General features: G+C 38.0%; 1 protein-coding gene across 1 annotated transcript; it reads right to left on the reverse strand.

Annotated features, from left to right (window-relative positions):
- Nucleotides 1-2,677: 2,677 nt before the first annotated feature.
- On the reverse strand, nucleotides 2,678-17,344 carry muc5f (mucin 5f). Its single transcript, XM_052146686.1, has 19 exons — nucleotides 15,381-17,344; nucleotides 14,119-14,294; nucleotides 13,792-13,963; nucleotides 12,828-13,075; nucleotides 11,161-11,344; nucleotides 10,826-11,009; nucleotides 10,503-10,681; nucleotides 10,344-10,413; nucleotides 10,136-10,266; nucleotides 9,944-9,978; nucleotides 9,333-9,501; nucleotides 8,803-8,901; nucleotides 8,354-8,394; nucleotides 8,012-8,134; nucleotides 7,561-7,659; nucleotides 4,868-4,996; nucleotides 4,716-4,755; nucleotides 4,404-4,527; nucleotides 2,678-4,184 (listed from the first exon to the last, which is right to left on the reverse strand). Exons 1-19 carry the CDS (start codon nucleotides 17,032-17,034, stop codon nucleotides 4,016-4,018), a joined length of 4,026 nt encoding a protein of 1,341 aa, XP_052002646.1. The 5' UTR covers nucleotides 17,035-17,344; the 3' UTR covers nucleotides 2,678-4,015.
- Between the last annotated feature and the right edge of the window lie 883 nt (nucleotides 17,345-18,227).

Genomic DNA, 18,227 nt, shown 5'->3' on the forward strand with positions numbered 1-18,227 from the left:
TATATTTAAATCAGCTTTGTTTTGTGACATTTTCTTTTATGAAAAATAGCATTGCAGAGGTACAGAGATCCTATCAAATTAGTTTCACCAGCCTTGTCAATATCAGTTTTAGTTAAGGTTAAAAATATAATACTTTTGGGAATAAAAAAACTTCTGTGGAGATTTCAAACAAATATGAATTCAAAAGTAATTATAATATAATATTCTAATAGAAAATATATGTTAACAATTTACAATAAGGTTTGCGACAGGGTGGAGGGCGGGTCGGGTCGTGATTCCGCACACCCGGCCCCTAATCCCGCTAATCAAGCCTCAGAGTGGGATAAAGGCCGACTGGAGACTGCAGTGGGACAGAGAGAGATTTACGGACAGCGGTCTGACACATCTGTGTGTTTGTCTTTTTGTTTAGTTCTTTATTAAACTATTATTTATATCGTCAAGCCGGTTCTCGTCTTCTCCTTTCCCCTTTCATCCCTTTACAAGGTTCTATTGTTAGCATTAGTAAATGCATAATGTAAACATACTGTATACAAAGACAACTGTTCATTGTTAGTTTAAAATGCATATGTATACAACATATTTTAAAACATTGGTATATGTTAAAATAAACATAAACCAGGATTTAAAAGTGCTGCAAAAGTTTTGTTCATTGTTAATTCATGTAAACTAATGTAGTTAACTAATGCTAACAAATCCAACCTTATTGTTAAGGGGGTAACATTTTATTTTGATAATGCTTTACAGACACTCAACTGACTATAAGTGACTTATCAACTAACATGCTACAGCTAGTAAACAGTGTTTCAACAAACATTCAGTAGACTATCAATAGCCGCAGCAAAATAACAGCTTATTGACTGACTTGCTATAGCTAGTATTCCTTAGGTGTTCACTTTATTTGCATGGTCCCTAAGTAACTATAGATGAGCAGTTGATACTATCTTAAAGTAAAGTGACTCAGTACTGATGTCATATGCAACAAAAAGTCTGTAGAGCATTTCCAAAAAACATTTGGGTAACTAAAGGTGAAATTAGAAAATGAGCAGTAAGCAAAGAAATTTAAGCAGGTCATTAATAAAGATCTATATACAAGCTACTGAATGTCTACTGAATGTTGTTGAAACACTGTTTACTAGCTATAGGAAATCAGTTGAAACATCACTTTGTTGTCAGTTGAATAGCTGTAAGGGAATCATCAAAATAAAATGTTACCATATATATATATATCCTACTGAGACCCAGCGTCCACATGCATGGACATTACATTGTGGTTTCTCTGTAGGCTATGCATAATTTGATTTAAATTAACTGACTGATCTCAGTTCAGGAGACTCTAGGCTGTCATTAAAGGGTTAAACTTTTAACGTACTGAGTCATGTGACAAAACAACATGGCACCAAACTCAAATTGAGTTTTTTTGGGGGGAGAAATGGCAAAAAAACTAAAAATGTAATTGATATATTGGGAAATGACACGCTGTTAAACACAATGACCAAATACATCGACTATAGGCAAATTTTCCTTAAAACATCCTACATTTACTGTGCATGATCACATTGAGAATCAATGATGCATCCAAAAGCTGTAAAATGTTGCTTTTAGATGCTGTATGCTGTATGTAGTTAGGATGAAAATTAGGTGCATTTAAAACTGTTTTGAGACCAGTGCAGACAGGCAGCACACTGGAGATTAAGTAATTCCCAAATTATGGAGCAAGGGAGCATCTTCTAGCTTTTCTGTGCAGTCAAATGCATTCACTCCTAATATCAGGTCAAAAGTTCAGTTTCAGGCTGCAGATGATGTTTGGATCAACGTGTTTTGCAGATATGAGCCAATGAAAATCAGTACATAGATTCAGAATTTATCATGTATAATTTTATTTGAACATGGTTGGTAGTGATTGGATGATGCTGGACATTACTTGTAATGTATATAATGTCTCAAAAACATGAATAAACAATACTCTTGGAAACATCTTGTTTTGTGAAGTTCATTTTTTCTCAACATTACACGTTCATGATAAAAAAAATGATGTGTTGATTTTTGTTGTCATTGTGTTTGGTGCACCAAGTGTTGAGCGTCTCTTGTTCTTTTTTCTATCGCTGGTGATGTTGTCTAATAGACTACAAAGCATAAATTAAACTTCCCTGTGGAAGGCTTCCATGCGTCATGTGGTACAAGTTCATAAAATATTTTTGAAATGCCAGGACAGTTTTAAAATCCGTCAGGCCCGCAAGGAAGAAGAAAAAACATCAAAATATTAATAACTACAGTCTTGACCAACACAAAATTGGTATCACTTTAAAGCTTAGAAACTTTACATTTGACAGTTTTTGCATGTAGGCATTATGACCAAAACTGAACAAGTGCTTTGATATTTGCAGATAAATCAGAAGTGATCAAAAAATTGCACTTTACACATTATTTCAATCAGTAAAAACATCAAACTGATCAAATAGCCATGGGTTATTTGTTGGAAATCTCTCAAAGATTACAGTACAATCAATCTATTTGTTTTATTCATAGACAAAAATATAGCGAGTAATAACTATGTATTTGACAATTATGTTGGTGTTGCTTATATGTTGCATTTTTATAACTTCACATACATTACATAGAGGAGCTGATTGTATTTCAATCAAGTCCACACACAAGGTTATCGGATGCATAGATCACTAGATAATCCACATGAAGCAAAATGTTACATCTGGCCACCAGGAGATGGCGCCAAATATATGACATAGACTCAATGATGACTCAAATGGCACAGAATGAAACTCATTCTGTAAAATCTCATTACAGAGATAACATCATGTCTGCACGCCATACAAACCTTTAGTCATTGTTGTGTTTGCATGTGTAATTAGTTCTTATGTGCAATATTTGTTTTATTTGTTTGGAGATGATTTTGGACACTTGGAGATATTTTTGGACACTTTGATAAATAATTTTTGTAATGTTTTTACTTCTGATTGTTTTGTCGTATCAACACAAAATGTTTCTCAGATACAGTTGACATGATTGAGAACAAAACAAAAGCAGTTTTTTGGAGCCACCTTATTTACACCCTGATATATATAATGTCAAAATAAGAACATTTGTTACACAATAGTTTTTTTTTTTTTTCATTTGTCAGCAGTTTCTTAGTCTGAGAGTCTCAGAATGTATCATAAACAATATCATTAAATATTATCCAAAGTTTTCTTTACAAGGATACCAAACACTTTACAACACCTTCAGAGCTTAAAGGGTTAATTCAGTGCTACAGAGTGTCACATATTCCCAGTTATCTTTTGTTTTTGTGCTGTTATTTTGAAATTCTTGTTTAGTTTCCAATTTCCTGTGTTAGTTTTGTAGCCCCCCTCCCCCCCATGCTCTTTTAGTTTAATAAAGCTGCGTGTAGATCCTCATTGCTTACCTGCCTCATCACACATTGCTTGAGTAAAATGTACCCGAGAAGTTCTAATTAAAGCCATCAAGTGTTGTGTGTAGCCTTTACTTGAAAATAGAGTCTGTTAAATGTACTAAATTTGCTCTTTACTTAAAAACATCCAAGGTCTTATAACATACCCACCCCATCACAGAAAACAGACGGATGAAACAGTGGTTCTTTATTTTACTCGAACTATTTCTAGAACAGGCATGTCGTTGACTCTTGAATGCTAATGATAGGTCGCCATTACTTTCTTAACAAGTAGTGCTGAAGACATGTTCTGTTACATTCCCCGTGTTACAAGTTCATAATTTTCACATGTATTTATTATTATTATTATTATTATTAATATGAATTGAGCTGGAAATGACATTAAAAGTCTTCAAAAATAGAAATGTGCCTGAGTTTCACTTAAAAAGACTAAAAACACCAAGCCAAATTGCGTATATTTATTGAATTTTGAATTTTTGAAAGGAAAAAAAAGATGAAGAGTATGCATGAAGGTGTAAATGATGTAAGTAAATCAGTACAAAGACATAAATAGAATAAGACTGATTTCTATATAATAAGAGTTCTAGTTCATCAAGGCTTCTGTCGCTCTGTCTCCAAGCAGCCGCACTTTTCTATGTGGATATATTTCTCGATGACTTTTGATCCATTCGGACAGATAAGCTGCACTTTCCTTTCTTTCGTTGCGACCTCCCGGCAACAAGAAGATGAATGTTGTATCGCTTTATCTTTCATGGAGTACCTGAATGTGCGCAGAGCGGGACAAGTCACATGTGCTTCTCATGAACATTACATCATTATTCACATTTCTCTGGAAAGTTCAAATGTGTCTCTCTAAACATACAAATCGTATATGTGGTAGATCCACAATTTACATACAAATTCCAAAGAATATTTAATTGTTTTATTAAATGTTGTTTTTTTTTTTTAGACATGATCGTCTACCATGTCTGTCACTTACATGGAATATGTGCCACATGACCCTCCACATATAGACATCTCCACTGGTTTTGCCGTCCTACAGCCGTTACTCTCCAGGTATGTTGATATCTTGCTTATATTGCATTGCTTTGGTAAATATATGCCTGTAAATTGGAGACATCTGAATTCAGTGACTTTCTAACCTTTAAGCATAATCTTTGAGGTTTTATTTCTTTTTTGTAGGCACATTTTATTTCTGTCTTTAGATCAAAAGGTTTTTATGATCTGGAAAATCATGCATTTAGTCCAAATGTTTGATTGTTTTTACATGTGCATGCAATGAAACACTTACACCTTTTACAGCATCCATTGGGAGCAATGACCTCGGTGCCCTGCGATTATGTGAATATTTTGAAAAGGGGTTATATAGAATATATTGCAAAAAAAAAACATTATTGCTTAAACTAATATGTTTTCAATAAGTATTTTTCTACTTTAACTCACGGGCACGCATGCAGCTGGATTGAACTTTGGACAATCAATCTTGAATTCAGTTGCAATGAAGTTCATTCCGATCTTCACACACTTAAATTTCGAACATTTATCACCAGGTGGAGACCAAATTTCGCCATCCTGAAAAATAAGAACTCATTAATCAGCTCATTGAATTTAATTAATCACTTACTTTTTAATTTGATTATGTAATATAATATATTTTAATGAGATTTGAGTGGTCCAAAACTCAGAAACTACTGCTGAATATATTTTTATTTTGCATTCTTAGCTAAGACATTTTAATTACAAACTTTATCATCAGCAAAACAATTTGAGTAAAGAAGTTTAACTGAAAATACAGCATAAATGTGAATTTCTTAGTGTTGGTATACACAGATGAGCCAAAACATTATGACCACTCACAGGTGAAGCGAATAACATTAATCATCTCCTAACAAGGCCTCATGTCAAGGTCTGAGTAGATTAGATGGTAAGTGACCAATCAGTTCCTGTAGTTAACGTGTTGAATGCTGGAGAAATGGGCAGGAGGAAAGATCTGAGCGACTTTGACAAGGGCCAAATTGTTATGGCCAGATGACTGGGTCAGAGCATCTCTGAAACGGCAAGGCTTGTGGGGTGTTCCCGGTCAGGAGTGGTGAGTACCTAACAACAGTGGTCTGAGGAGGGACAAACCAGAAACAGGGTGTTGGGCACTCAAGACTCATTGATGCACGAGGGCATCAAAGGCTATCCCGTTTGATCCGAATCAACAGAAGGTCTACTGTGGCACAAGTCACAGAAACTTTTAATGAAGTTTACACTAGGAATGTGTCACAACACACAGTGCATCGCACCCTGCTGCGTATGGAGCTACGTAGCTGCAGACTGGTCAGAGTGCCCATGATGACTGTCCACCTTCGATGCGTCTACAATGAGCATGTGAAGAACCGGACCTTGGAGCAGTGGAAGGTCGCCGTGTCCGATGAGTCATGTTTTATTTTACATCACTCGGACGGACGTGTTCGTGTGTGCCATTTACCTGGGAAAGTGATGGCACCAGGATGCACTGTGGGAAGACGACAAGCCTATGATGCTCTTGGGCAAAGATCTGCTGGGAAACTCTGGGTCCGGCCATTCATGTGGACATCAATTTGACACGTGCCACCTTCCTAAACATGGTTGCAGACAGGTACACCCCTTCTTGGCAATGGTATTCCCTGATGGCAGTGGCCTCTTTCAGCAGGATAATGTGCCCTGCCACACTGCACACATTGCTCGGGAATGTTTGAGGAACATAATGAAGAGTTCAAGGTGTTGCCCTGGCCTCAAAATTTCTCAGATCTCAATCCGATTGAGCATCTATGGGATGTGCTGGACCATCTGTGGGATGTGCTGGACCAACAAGTCCGATCCACAGTGGCTCCATCTCACAACTTATAGGACTTGAAGGATCTGCAGCTAATGTCTTGGTTGCAGATACCACAGGATACATTCAGAGGTCTTGTAGCATCCATACCTTGGCAGGTCAGTGCTGTTTTGGCAGCATAAAGGAGGACCAACAGCATATTAGGCAGGTGGACTTAATGTTTTGGCTCATTGGTGTATGTTCCCCTTTTGCTTAAGTATCAGCATGCATTCAAATTGGCCTGATCAAAACCTCATAATCATGTCACAAATTGCATTTGATAGGCGACCTTGAAATAGTGCAGAAATAGTTATTCATTTGACATAATAATGTTTCCGTTTTTTTTACCCTCCTATGGTATTCGGTAATTTTTGGCTAAAATACTTATACTGAGCAGTAAAGGACTTGGTGACTTTTCCTCCATTTGCCATCTAAATATGCTTAATAATAATAATAATAATTGGGCTTGATTCAATAAGTCTAAGTGGTTGTAAAAAAAAGTGACACCTTTGTTATTCGTGGTCAAAATCAACCGTTGAAAATGAATGGGAAAGACCAAAAAACAGAGCATTTTTTTATCTGTCAAATATAAAACATTAGTGTTAATTTTCTCGACATTATTATGCATTTATTTTAAGTTATTTTTTTATGTTTTAAATAAATTATTGGTAGAAAAATGCTCATTCTCTGTCTTCTCTTTGTAACACCATGGTCAGGTTTGATTGCATAAAGACATTAACTGCAAAATCTGACACTTCAAATACATTTTAAAATGCTTAACTTTGACAAATGATAGTTTGATAATGTCTAAATATAAATTCAAATGCATTTCTTGTATAAAAATATAAAATTAGGTTACAACAAGCCATCAGAATCCAGTTGGTGGCTACAGCCCTCTACTGGCTGTTACTGGCATAACATGGTTTTCAAGTCATGATATTTATATTTTGTTCGCCAGATGGCAGCAATCTACCTCCAATTTATGCCACATTCTCATATTTTTTTCTCATATAAAAATGTGCTTATTTGTTATTGCTAATTAATGGTAACATTATGTGTTTTAACTACCTTTTACATATTACATTACCATTAAATTTTATGCTCAACTAATATTTTCATGCTTAATAATTTATAAACATACAAAAAGATATTGTATAATAATATTCGTGCAGATCGCCTAGTATCAAATATAATGAGTTGCATGTGGTAATGATAATAACGTATGGTAATGTTAGTTAAAATAAATATAATCTTAATTTAAAACTGTCTTGCTGCTGGTGCTCCCCGGATATCTTACAGGGATGGTGTGCGAGATGTTTCCTGCATAAACAACGACACAGCTTGTCTGGACACACTTTCCACAGCACCAGCCAGGAACTGTCCTATACTCGTATCCCTTAAAAAAAAAGACAAGAAATGAAATTTGTACATCAAGCATCTCCTCTGGTATAAAGTGTTGCTAATTTAACAGTCATCGTGAACACACAGTAGATGTTTATTGTTGTGTGTGTGCTTTCTGGCTGGCTAAACAAGCATTTATAATATGGAACTTACATGTTTTCATCGGGTTCTACCTTTATCTGCATTCGTATGTGCACAAAAGTAGTAGTACAATTCATTTTTGTATAGACAATGCCATCCCTTTGTGACAGGCATTAATAGTGCTCAAAATTGATTGTTGATTGTGTGTATAGGAACTAGCAGTCACAATGACTTTTAAAGAGAACTTTTCGAGTTTTTTCTCTTACCCTTTGACAGTGTGTATCGCACTGAACGGGCTGGCATTCAATCGAATGTTGTTGACTCCTGTGATCCCGGTTAGCACTACATAGGCAATGCTTACATTTGCTAATGGGTACAGGGTTCCCTGCCTGAAATGAAAGGCAATTATGACTGAAACCTAACATTTCAAATACCTTCACCTTCATTCTTTTATTCTTCACTGTTTTTTGTATTATGTTTTTAGATCTCATGCATCTCAAAAAGTGCAAATAAAACAAAAAGTTGCATGAATCAAAATCACTGTTGAGAAATGTTTGTCTATTTAAAGGTATCGTTCAGCATATGAGTATGAAGTGGTTGGATCTTACCTTATATTCTGTATCATTGAACACACAAACATGTTTAGGCACTGTGCAAGAAGTAAAAACAAATGTAAGTATTTGGGATACATTCAGTTAGCTTATCATATTTCTACGATTGGAAGTCATTTCACTAACACAATAGTCAGTCGGGTTCCTCAAAAAATACTAAATTAATCCTATGAATGTTTTTTTTCTATAAAGAAACTTTTTAACAACAGCGTCTTTAAAGTCTTTTAAAACAGACCTACCAAGAGCGCTAAGATTAACCAATGATATACGCTTCTGTAGAAGCCACAAGTCAATGTCATTTCAACTACATTCAAAAAAAAGTTTAACAGCCGAATTCCTGGTGAAGAGTTACCATGCATTACCCATAATCCTAAAGAGAGACCCACCAATCGAAGTAGCGGCCGGCCACTCCCATTAAGCAATTAAGTTGGTCTCACTACACTTACCACAGCGATATACCGGACAGCAAAGTCCCATTTTCATCTCTATATTGTGTCCAACGGGGCAAGTGAAGCTCTTACTGGGACAGAGGCTAGTATTACACCCTTCATGGCAAACAGAAAACAAACATTAGTCAAGCAAAGTTGGTTTTCTTCAGTTCCATAAAAAAATACCAAAAATGTGTCATGTTTCGTTGTTTCACTGGTTGATTGTTTCTTCCTGTTTTATGCATAAATCGCAGAAAGTTTCATTATCTTAAACACTTAAATGCATCTAATTATAAGAATGTGCATCCTGGAATATTTTTACTGGAGGGTACTTTCACCGTAACACAATATGTGTACAGCACACCAATGAATTCTGGTAGGTGTACCTTAAAGACCTGTTTGTACCTACTCTTAAAAATATACTTTCATTGGTGTAGAATCATGTAGTTAGGTTGATTCAGACAGTCAAATTAATGAACCTTTATGACTTCTACAATCATTTACTTTTAATGTTATTTTTTACAGTGTTTAATAAGTTTGTGACGTACCACATTTCATCCTCTGGCAGCAGCCCACTGTTTCTGAAATCCTAATTTGACCGTCCTGATCACAGATTACAGGATCTTGTTTGGGGCAAGGAAGAGGCTCACAGTGTATAGTCAGACTTTCCTCCTCACACGTGCACACGTCACAGCCCATAGTCCATGTTTCATTGGCCTTTTTAAATGAAGAGCGAAACATGACAAATAAATAATGAATAAATGGTCTGCACTTATATAGCGCTTTTTTTAACCTTAGAGTTTACCAAAGCGCTTTACACTGCGTTTCATTCACCCATCCACACTCACATTCACACACCAATGGCGACAGAGCTGCCATGCAAGGCTCTAGCCTGCCATTGGGAGCAACTTGGGGTTCAGTGTCTTGCCCAAGGACACTTCGGCATGTGGAGTCGTGTGGGCTGGGAATTGAACCACCAACTCTGCGATTGGTAGCTAACCCGCTCTACCACCTGAGCCACAGCCGCCCCAATAATGCACGCCAAGAGACTGAGTGAATCACTGCTAATTTTCAGAGCGATCTTTACTGCGTACAAATCATTTCGGCGGTTTAATTCTTGATTTCGACATCTTTTATTTCATCATATCTATTATCTTACCTTCTTCCATCGTCCATTGGGTAAGGTACAAATCTCTGAAAAATAGAGGAATTCGTTTTGGAGAAACACATTGAAAGTGTACAGGTTTGGAAATACAGAGCGGCAAGTAAATCATGGCATGCATATTTCTTTATTCCAGTTAATACAACAGTTATTAAAGTTGGTCAAAGTCTTCATAATAAGATCACTTACCACAGCTGGGAATGCAGATTTTAGAATTAGGTCTCAAAAGTGTGGTACCACTCGGGCAGTAACATCCCTCCCATCCCGTTGATTCCAAATGACTGAATGCTTTATGCTCGTGTCCATATTTCAGGTTAAATCTAAAACAATGATTTTAAATTCACTTCATTTTATAAACACACATTTAAAGAGTCCAATTATTCAAGATTTCAAATACCTTGCATCACAAGTTGGCTCTACTTGAGGACCACATGCTTTATATTCCAGTGGCTTATTGCACTCAAAATCTGAATGGGTAAAATGTGAAAAGACGTTTGTGTAACAATGTTGAGGCCAGTTATTCTGTTGTGATTATCTTAAGATATAAGGCACTTACCACAGACTCCATTTGTAGCGTTCCTCCATTCTACACATACTCCTGCCATTGCGCATTGCTCAGCATAGGCCTGAAGGCTGCCACAGCCAATGCTCTCACACTTCATGTGACATACATCTGAGTTACATGCTGCAATGTATGGCTCATAAGGGGCAAATTGATGGCATTTCTCAAAGATCCTGTAGAAAAGATCAGTGGAATCCACAACAATTAGAAGTGAGTAACCTCACAGATTCATAACTATGAGGAATAGAAATAGGTGGAAACACTGATGGCAATTAAGGGACAGTTCATTCAATCCCATATTCAGTTGGACTGCTTACTTGCTTTCAATGATTTTGCATATTGCAGGACGAGGGCATGGTTTTGATGTGGGCACGGGCCTTGATGGAGTACAGAAGCTGTTGTTTTTATGAGCATGCCAATATGGAGCCATGTCTTGGCAAGATGATACAATGGTGCTATCTGGCAAGCGACAATCGTCTCTTTGGTTATTATCACACGTACCTAAAAAGGCAAAATATCAGAGCTTAATAAGTAAAATACACAGCCCGGGTTTACACAGCAAGAGAACATGAAGACGTTGTCTATTCTTGTCTATTTTGTTGCTGTGTCAGACTAAAGAAATGTGTAGTTGTGTAGTAAAACATAAACCTACCACACTGGCCCTCTGTGTTACCATGGAACTTGTGCCATGGGAGGTTGATGGAAAACTGTTTGCCAGTAAAAGTGATCTGTGCACCAATCTCAGGTATGAACAAAAAAGATTCTATGCCATTTTGTATGGCACGGATGTCTTTATTCTGAAACGGCAAATTTACCGTCTTGTGGTTCAAGTGAATCTAAATGAACAGAAAACAGACATTTGTGTCAAAATTAAAACGGTATCAATCAAACGGTAAAGTTTCATTCCTTTAGGATTTGGGTAATCCTGCAGTGTGACATGCTAGTTTTCCTGTAAAACATAAAAAATCCTTTAAACAAGACAAATTTGCCTGTTAAGCAAAAGTGCAAAAGATATGACATGTTCTCAGAGAATATAAGGTACATTGAATTACAGTATATTTTGTCTTGTGGCTTTGGCAGATTATTTTCACTTTTTTGAAGCATAAACACACTTAAAAATATCTGCCAGTGCCACAAGACAAAATACAGTCAAATTAACCAGCTTCTATATTTTTACTAGCTAAAACGCTCTCTCTCTGTCGCACCACTGTCCGCAGTGGGCCTTTATCCCTCTCGGAGGCTTGATTAGCCTGATAATGGGCCATGTGTAGAATCATGTCCCGGCCCGGCCCTCCACCCTGTCATATTCCTCCCGCCTTCTCTCAGGGCGGGGAGCCCCTGGCATGACGTACACCCCCCCCCCCCCCACCCCTGGTGGATGGAAAGCCCCGCCACATTTTTGGGGAACAGAAGGGGTCTCCCCTGCCCCTAGCAGCGGTTCTCACGCTCCAGACGGTCGGACGGGAACCCCTCCCTGCTCTCGGTCGGCAGTCCTCTATTGACCCCGCCGCATTTAGCGGCTGGTAGGGGTCTTCCTGTATCCCTGGCAGCGGCCTTGACCGTTCCAGGTGGCCGGGCTCCTCCGTCCCCCGGCGGATGGCCACAGCTGCTCCATTGGGGTGGATGGTAGCAGCGAGAACTCCACTACTGCGTTTCCCTCCTCCTTCCCAGGTCTTCGGCACCAGTGTAAAGGGATTAATGGGAAAGGAGGAGGCGAGATGCGGATTAACAACATAAATAATATTTATTTAAGACACACACACAAACACACGGGGCAGCTGCCTGTAAACTCTCTCTGGCTCGCACCACCGTCCGCAGTCGGCCTTTATCCCTCTCGGAGGCTTGATTAGCCTGATAAGGGGCCGGGTGTGCAGAATAACGACCAGGCCCCACCCGCGGCCCTGTAACAATATCATTTTCATTTTTGGGTGAACTATTCTTCATGGGGCGGCTGTGGCTCAGGTGGTAGAGCGGGTTGGCGGTTCGATTCCTGGCCTACATGACTCCACATGCCGAAGTGTCCTTGGGCAAGACACTGAACCCCAAGTAGCTTCCAATGGCAGGTTAGCGACATGCATGGCAGCTCTGCTGTCATTGGTGTGTGAGTGTGTGTGTGTGAATGGGACACAGTGTGAAGCGCTTTGAAGACTCCTAAGGTTAAAAAAGTGTTATTTAAGTACAGACCATTTACCATGGTTTATGGTCTTCTTACTAATGACATTGGAGAATGCATCATATTTTGTAAGTAACCAAAGACTAAAACTGAATTTGTACTTGGAAATTCTGAATTTGTTCAAAACTAGGATTTATCATATTTACCAAATTTGTGACAGCTCCACCAGAAACCTTCTGAGACATGAAGATCTCTAAAGATTTGTAGTAAACTCTCAGGGACTTGGGGCAGGAAAGACCATTGTCAGAATCACAGAGGGCACTGTCAATTATAACACTTAAATTGTACTTCGGATCGATTTCTTTGACAAGCACATAAGAACAGTTTCCTTGAAAAGGGTAATGTATTCCATCAAATGTGATGTAATGTGTGCCTCCTAAGCCATTGCAGATACCTGCAAAATATAGAATGAATACTTAGAACAACCAATTAGTGAGAAAGTAACTGAATACATAAAGGAACGTCCCAGGTTCAGTACAAGTTCATCTAAATCGACAGCATTTGTGGCAACAATACCACATTAATAAATGTCAACTTGTTCCTCCTTTTCTTTAAAGAAAGCAAAAATCGAGGTTACAGTGAGACACTTACAATGGAAGTGAATGGAGCCAATATTTTAATGTTAAAATACTCACTTTTAAAAGTATAACCACAAGACATAAATGATGTTTGTAAACATGATTTTAAAGACCTTTTCTGCTTAAAGTTACAGCCAATTTTACAACTTTGTTACCGTGATGATGTAATGTCAACAAACCCTAAAACGACTGTAAAAATTACAATTCAAACAATGTTACAGCTCAAATAATACACAAGTTAATACACAGAATAACTATTGCAAGTGGTTTTATACAATCATAAGCCTTACATTTCTGTGTTTTAACCCTCCAAATATTGCCCACGTTCAACACGACCTGTTGTGGTCCCCATCCACTTCCATTGTAAGTGTCTCATTTTAGCTTTTTTAAAAAAAATAAAAATAAATAAAAAAAAGCAGGAATGAGTCGAAAATTATTAACATTATGGCACAAATTATTTCGATTTAGCTTAACTTGCATTGAACTCAGAACATTCCTTTAAGTGGACCATCAGCTAGCCATATTAACTCACATTGGCACTCATATTTAAAACAGCATCCAGACTTGTCGGTGACTTTCAGTGGTGGATATTTGTTCTCACACACAGGATACTCCACAGGTACACACTGCACTGCTTCATGTTTGATTGTACCATTGATGCATGTGTCAGTATAGCAATTTCCCTCATTAATAGATTCACCATTCTAAAAAAATTTAAAAATAAATGTTAATTGGGTAGTATAATTAAATTATTAAATTGATTCGCTAGACCTTCTAAAATTAATGTTACAAATTGCTACCTCAGAAAAAGGGTTTAACTCATAAATATGATATTATTTCATATTATGAAAATACTCACTGTAAGAGGGGTAATATATTTATCACAGTTGCTTGTCAGTGCTGTGGAGGCTGATGGTGATGCTGTTGTTAAACAGGGTACTGATAATTTTATCACATCACACTTCTCTTCTGTTTTGACACATTTTGCAATATAACACCATCCATCACCATCAGTTTTATTGTAAATTGCTGCTCCTGGGGAATAAGAAAAAATACACCAGCATTTGGAAGAGGTTAATCGAGAAAAAAATTAAAAAAAAGCATTTGTGGTTGACCAATATATCTCCACTGGCCGCCACTGTATGTGAAATTTTATTTTTGACAATTGGCAGATAAGTTATGGAAGCCGCGGAGGCACACGGAATCGCCCGGTTGCATGTTAAAGAGCCATCTGTGACATGTAAACTACCATTCACACCTCATTTTGTTGTTACATGCCATAATGTTACTAATAGACAAATGTGCAACAAAGATGAATTAAAACAGTTCGACGCACAGCCAGAGCAGATGCGCTTGAGCTCATGTTTAAACTGCTCAGTCATTTCATTCTCCCCAACAGTTCCCTGTAACTTTATACTGCCTTGTCTAATGATAAAAAAGCATTAAAATATCTATCACATATTGTCTGCAAATATGCAGATGAATATCTTTCAAAGATACAATTCTTGTTATTTCTTTCTGTTAAGCATGTATTCCTTTGAACTGCTCATACTGTTTCTTCCTTTGTACCGTGTTTTATATCAGTCTGGACCAAAACGTGTAACTCTGACTCAAAAATGTTGTGCGACGATCAGTTTGTGAAACTCAAAACACGTCTGAGTTTCAAAAAAACATATTGGTAGATCAATGTAAGTGCAATGTAGTTCTAGTGGGAAGACCCGCAGCTGTACATCATCGTACCATTAGCTGGGTAATTCCTAGCCAATCATGTGTCAGCCATCACTTTATAAGTCTGCTTACAATCTATCACATTGCTGTTTCAGTGCACCAACACAGCAACCTCCACCACCCCACTGCCACCAGTTGAGCCCCGCCCTGCATGGGGGCATGCTTCTCACCAATGCCCATACAACTTCTTCGGACTGCCAGACGGGGCTTACGCCAAAGAGAGAGACATTACATTCCTATTTCATTTTCATCAAATAAATGTCATCTTAAACTTTACTCAAGTCTGCGAGTCTTCCTGATAGAACTAATTTACACATAAAACTATAGGAATAAATATATATACACAAAACATAAACAATTTATTAACAAAGAGATACTCAAAATTACAATTACCTGGCTCATATTTATCACCATAGATTTCACAGGCACATTCTTGGTGGGCAGTGATGTGACCTTTAATTGGCAAACTTGTGGTTTTGGTGATTATTGTGTTGGAGGACAAATACTGAATTAGTCGTGAATTAACTGCTGATCTTGAGGTTTTTCCACACAGTCCTTGACAACAAATTATTTTAATCTCATAATCAAAGCATTGCTGTGTAACTTCTTGGTTCTTGTTTAAGCAAACTAGTCCATCCTCAGGATTACATGTAACTACCTGGCCCAGTTGTGAAAGAAGTAGTCCAGGGTAAAGTTTTGCACGGCATTCAACTTCAAATGGAGCAGAGCAACTATTAGGATTTTTATGTATCAGTTCCATTATAGGTATAATTTCACCACCCTTAGGACCTGTTGTTGGGCTACCAAAGTCAATCCAGTCCGACCACTGACAAATACATTCAGAAGGAAATTTATTTTCTTTTGGAGTAGTGGATGCATTGGCAGTTAGGGAAATGGTACTAGTCATAGCTGTTATTGTGGATGTTGTAGTTGTTCTTGTGCTTGTACTTGTGGGGGGACTGTGTACAGATAGTGTCGGTGATGATGGTAGAGATGTGCTGATACATTGTCCATGACAACACAACAATCTCATCTCATAGTCAAAGCATTGCTGGGTAATATCTTGATTTTTATTTAGGCAAACAAGTCCATCTTGAAGATTACATTTCACGACCTGGCCAAGCTCTGAAATATGAAGCTCAGGATAAAGTTTTGAACGACATTCCACTTTCTTTGGTGTTGAGCAGGTGGTTGGATTTGAATCTATGATTGTTTTAATTGGTATTATTTCTCCACCTTTAAGACCTGTTGTTGGCCCTCCAAAGTCCATCCATTCTGACCAATGACAATTGCATGCAGGGGTTGGAGTAAGTGTGATTATGTTTGGTGTCATGGAAAATGTTGCTGGTGCCTGTGTGGAACCACCACATTTTCCATGACAGCAAAATACTCTGATGATATAGTCAAAGCATTGCTGTGTAATACTTTGGTTTTTGTTCAAACATACGAGTCCATCTTTTGTACTGCATTTCACAACCTGGCCAAGCTGTGAAAGAGAAAGTTCAGGGTAAAGTTTTGCTCGGCATTCCACTTCCTTTGGCTCTGTGTATACAGTAAGATAGGAATCAATTATTCCTTTAAGTGGTATTATCTCACCACCTTCAGAACCTGTTGTTGGGCCACCAAAGTCTATCCAATCTGACCAATGGCAAAGGCATCCAGGAGTAGGAGTAAGCACAGTTGATTTCGGTGTCATGGAAGCTGATGTTTTTGTGGGTATTGTTTTTGTATTTGACAGCCAAGTAGAGGTTGCGGTTGGTGATTGTGTTGTAGTACTGCCACATTTTCCATCACAACAGGAAACTCTAATCTCAAAATTCAAGCATTGTTGTGTAATAGTTTGGTGCTTGTTCAAGCACACAAGTCCATCTTTGGCATTACATTTTACGACCTGGCCAAGTTGTGACAGAGGAAGTCCAGGGTAAAGTTTTGCACGGCATTCCACTTCTTTTGGTGCAGAGCAGATGGTTGAATAAGTTTTAATAATTTTTTTGATTGGTATTATTTCACCACCTTCAGAATCTTTTGTTGGGCCACCAAAGTCCATCCAATCTGACCAATGGCAAATGCATCCAGGTTTAGGTGTACGCTTGGTTGTTTTCAGAGTTGTGAAAGTTGGTAAAGGTGTAGTAGTAGACAATACAGCTGTAATTGACAGCCTAGTAGTGGTTGGAGATGGTGATTGTGTTGTAGTACTGCCACATTTTCCATTACAACAGTATACTCTAATCTCAAAGTTCAAGCATTGTTGTGTAATAGTTTGGTATTTGTTCAAGCACACAAGTCCATCTTTGGCATTACATTTTATAAACTGGCCAAGCTGTGACAAAGGAAGCCCAGGGTAAAGTTTTGCACGGCATTCCACTTCCTTTGGTGCCGAGCAGATGGTTGGATAGGTTTTAATGATTTTTTTGATTGGTATTATTTCACCACCTTCAGAATCTTTTGTTGGGCCACCAAAATCCATCCAATCTGACCAGTGGCAAATGCATCCAGGTTTAGATGTAAGCTTGGTTGTTTTCAGGGTTGTGAAAGTTGTTAAAGGTGTAGTAGTAGACAATATAGCTGGATTTGACTGCTTAGTAGTGGTTGGAGATGGTGATTGTGTTGTAGTACCGCCACAGTTTCCATCACAACAGTATACTCTAATCTCATAGTCAAGGCATTGCTGTGTGAGGCCTTGGTATTTGTTCATGCACAAAAGTCCATCTTTGGCATTACATTTTACGACCTGGCCAAGTTGTGACATAGGAAGTCCAGGGTAAAGTTTTGCACGGCATTCCACTTCCTTTGGTGCTGAGCAGATTGTTGGATAGGTTTTAATGATTTTTTTGATTGGTATTATTTCACCACCTCCAGAATCTTTTGTTGGGCCACCAAAGTCCATCCAATCTGACCAGTGGCAAATGCATCCAGGTTTAGATGTAAGCTTGGTTGTTTCCAGGGTTGTGGAAGTTGTTAAAGGTGTAGTAGTAGACAATATAGCTAGATTTGACAGCCTAGTAGTGGTTGGAGATGGTGATTGTGTTGTAGAACCGCCACAGTTTCCATCACAACAGTATACTCTAATTTCAAAGTTCAAGCATTGTTGTGTAGTAGTTTGGCGTTTGTTTAAGCATACAAGACCATCTTTTGAATTACATTTCACAACCTGACCAAGTTGTGAAATAGGAAGTCCAGGGTATAGTTTTGAACGGCATTCCACTTCCTTTGGTGCCGAGCAGATGTTTGGATAGGTTT

The sequence above is a fragment of the Xyrauchen texanus genome, chromosome 2 (genome assembly GCF_025860055.1).
Source record: "Xyrauchen texanus isolate HMW12.3.18 chromosome 2, RBS_HiC_50CHRs, whole genome shotgun sequence".
Lineage (NCBI taxonomy): Eukaryota > Metazoa > Chordata > Actinopteri > Cypriniformes > Catostomidae > Xyrauchen > Xyrauchen texanus.